At 36.9% G+C, this 3617-nt stretch overlaps 1 protein-coding gene across 1 annotated transcript in view; it reads right to left on the bottom strand.

Moving 5' to 3' along the window:
* The window catches only part of LOC107564738 (ubiquitin-like), a 6704-nt gene extending 3334 nt beyond the window's left edge, over positions 1–3370 (bottom strand). Inside the window, exons 1-2 of the mRNA XM_016249883.1 lie at positions 3244–3370; positions 678–791 (exon numbers count right to left, since the gene is read on the bottom strand). Coding sequence (XP_016105369.1) covers positions 678–791; positions 3244–3370 — 241 coding nt within the window. The remainder of the gene's footprint in view (positions 1–677; positions 792–3243) is intronic.
* Between the last annotated feature and the right edge of the window lie 247 nt (positions 3371–3617).

Below are 3617 nucleotides of genomic sequence, written 5' to 3'. Positions count from 1 at the left end.
CTGTTTAGCCCCGCCCACCGATTCTACATCACTGTCTGTTTAGCCCCGCCCACCTATTCTACAGCGCTGTTTGTTTAGCCCCACCCACTGATTCTACATCGCTGTCTGTTTAGCCACGCCCACATATTCTATATCACTTTAGCCCCGCCCACCGATTCTACAGAACTGTCTGTTTAGCCCCGCCCACCGATTCTACAGAACTGTCTGTTTAGCAGTGGGCGTTTACTTCTGAGTCTACAATCCTCCACGACTGTTGAAACAGCGTTCTGACGAGGGGGTTAAAAACAGCACAGAAATAGCTTATGGTTTTTTTTATGTAAAAATTTTGATTACATTATAAGTGGACTTAAAAAAAACAAAGGCATTTCATGACCCCTTTAAATTGATTGTGTGACTGGAGTAACAGCTGATGAAAATTCAGCTTTGCATTACAGAAATAATTTACTTTCAAAAGTATATAAAATAGAAAGCTGTCATTTTAAACTGTATGTATATATATATATATATATATATATATATATATATATTAGTTAAAGAGCAGAATTTACTGAAGTGTCCTGAATATAAAAGCACTGCTGTAGAGAAAACAAGCATCTGTTTTGTGTGACAGCATGAAGGGTCAGTTTTAATACGACTATCTGAGACTTTAAATAATTTTAAACACTCTTGTTACATACCTCCACCACGTAGACGTTGAACTGCATGAATAGTAGATTCGTTTAGTACGCCATAAGAGCCAAGTGTACGACCCACCTCCAGTTGTCTGCCCTCGAAGATAAATCTGAGGTCCACTATGAAATACAACAACAGCAGCTGCGTAAGAAACAGCAAACATTAATGCATCAACCTCATTATAAGAGGTGAAGATGTATCAAGAGGGTTTTCTGTGATTAGCATAATTTTACTACAAATATAATGGTTAAAATATGGTCACTGTAGTAAAATAACAACAGATAAATCCAACAGATGTTATTTGCAAACTTGTATTTGTTCCTGCTGGTGGAATAACCTGCTCAACTTAATCTGAGTCCTTAATAATCTTCAAGAAGCAGCTAAAAACACATCTCTTCCATCTTCATTTGACCATCTAAGGCCCTGTTTACACGTGCGTTTTTGAAATGAAAACGATCCTCGTCTACACTGGCGTTTTTACTGCGTTTCAGAGACGATCTCCGTGTGCACTACTCAACCAGAGACGCATGTCTCATGACCGTTCATAATGAGCACGATGCAGGGTTGCCAACTTTTAAGTCCAGCTTGGAGTGAGATTTTTTTTGGGGGGGTGGGGGGGATTTTGATCTTGATTCAATATCAATTCATATGTATATAGTGCACATATAAAATATTTGTTGAATGCTGTTAAATGCCCTTTTTAGCACAATTCTAAACTTTTCTTGGGTTAAATTCAGTATTTGCTTGCATTCGATGATATTCACTTGTGTGTACTTATACAAGTATCATTAAAAATTAAAAAAGGATGTAACATATTCACTTTTTAAAATTCACATATGTGACCCTGGAGCACAAAAGCAGTGTTAAGCCGCTGGGGGATATTTGTAGCAATAGCCAACAATACATTGTATGGGTCAAAATTATACATTTATGCCAAAAATCATTAGGATATTAAGTAAAGATCATGTTCCATGAAAATATTTTGTAAGTTTCCTACTGTAAATATATCAAAACGTAATGTTTGATTAGTAATATGCATTGCTAAGAACTTCATTTGAACAACTTTAAAGATGATTTTCTCAATATTTAGATTTTTTTTCACCCTCAGATTCCAGATTTTCAAATAGTTGTATCTCAGCCAGATATTAAACTATCATAACAAACCACACATCAATGGAGAGCTTTCAGAAGACAAAACTTACCCTTATGATTGGTTTTGTGGTCCAGGGTCACATACTGTATATGAACGATCGTTTGAAGCATATTGTATGTTTTATAAACTGTGAAATAAGCATGTATTTGACCGAAACTCCGGAATTGTCAGCAAACTGACTCTATCTAGCGCGATGAATGTTTATATGATTGTCAACCAATGGGATGCTACACTTGATTCTTTCCACCCTCTCTGCATAATCCCTCTGCTAAGCCACGCCTCCCTCAAAACACACAAACGCACTCCGGCAGACCAGAGACTAACCTGTGATACGATGAGAGACCACACTGTTGGAGGAATGAATGCAACACTGTCAGATTACCTCATGCCTCATTCACCAGTGAGAAAACATTACAGTGCAAAGTGCATTATATGCGTTTCATTCTTGCTGGAACGCACTGATGACGTCATGTCTGCACAAACAAGGTGCGCAGAGATATGCAAATACATATTTGACAAGCAGGCTGGACAGCCTGTCGTAATGTTCGGACCGAACAGTTTGATTGGACGAACATTGTATGGTCCTACGCTTTCTGCAGACGATATATTTATAGGACTTAACTTAGTGTTTGTCATAACACAAGCATGGCGTGAGATTTACACGAGACAGAGCCTGAAAAGCGTGTCTCACGCCAAATGCGTGAGAGTCAGCAACTCTGCATGATGCTATTGTTAACTCGGTCATCAAGGAAAAGCAGAGCGAATGTGGACAGCCACATCCTTTACGAAAGTCTCAGTTTCGGTCATTTCACTGAAATGCACCCCGGAGTTTTCAGAGTGCAGCATTTTCGAAAGTCTCCATTTCCGAGAGTCGTGTAAACGACAGGCGTAACTGTAGCAAAAGTTATGCATTTTAAAATGAAAACGCCTAACACTAGCCCTCTATATTCTATTTCTATTCTATCTTGTTTTCTTTTTTACTTAAAAGATTATCCTCTAACACTAGCGTTCTCTGTTCTTTTTCTACTCGTTTTTTTTTTATTTATTGTACAAAAACTTGATCCTCTAAGTACCTCTATCTATACTTCTATTCTATCTATAGCCTACTATTCTCTTTTTATTTTATTTTAAAAAACAGGACTTGTCACAATGCTATATATAATTGCTCTTTTGTTGGTTTTGATTGCTTCTATTGTCCTCATCTGTAAGTCGCTTTGGATAAAAGCGTCTGCTAAATGATTAAATGTAAATGTTCAGTGCCTTTTAAGTGAGCTGTTGAATCGACATTCTAATGCTGATACTAATTTTTCTCATGTTTATATCATTTCCACATATGATAGTTAATGTTGTTTTTATATGAATTATATCGTACGTGACAAATTAACTGTAGAAACTGAACACTTAAGTGTTTGACTCACATTTGTCTTCGGGACTGAATCTTCTTCTGAACTCTTCAACAGTCATGTTCTTCAGTTCCTCCTCTGAATCCACACTTACTGCTCTTGTTGTTCCGTCCAGCTCTTTAATAAAAATGTAGTAACTCATTTTGCATGTGCAAATTTAATGCAGAATTTAAAATTAGTTTAAAATGAACAATGTGCTGCTGTGTTTAGTTTTACTTTCACTGTAACATTTGCCCAGAGATAGTCTCCGCCCACGTTTTCCAGCCAGAAGTGTTTTTCTTTGTTTTTATGTACAAGCTACGTGTGTGTGTGTGTGTGTGTGTGTGTTTATAATCTTAAATAACAATACTGTTTATAGTGTTATATTAAATATGCCTAGAGTTAGGCTG

Source organism: Sinocyclocheilus grahami, unplaced genomic scaffold, assembly GCF_001515645.1.
Source record: "Sinocyclocheilus grahami isolate Dianchi unplaced genomic scaffold, SAMN03320097.WGS_v1.1 scaffold958.1, whole genome shotgun sequence".
In the NCBI taxonomy this organism is placed as follows: domain Eukaryota; kingdom Metazoa; phylum Chordata; class Actinopteri; order Cypriniformes; family Cyprinidae; genus Sinocyclocheilus; species Sinocyclocheilus grahami.
The sequence above is the reverse complement of the archived record's forward strand: the minus strand, read 5'-3'. Positions and strand labels throughout refer to the sequence as shown.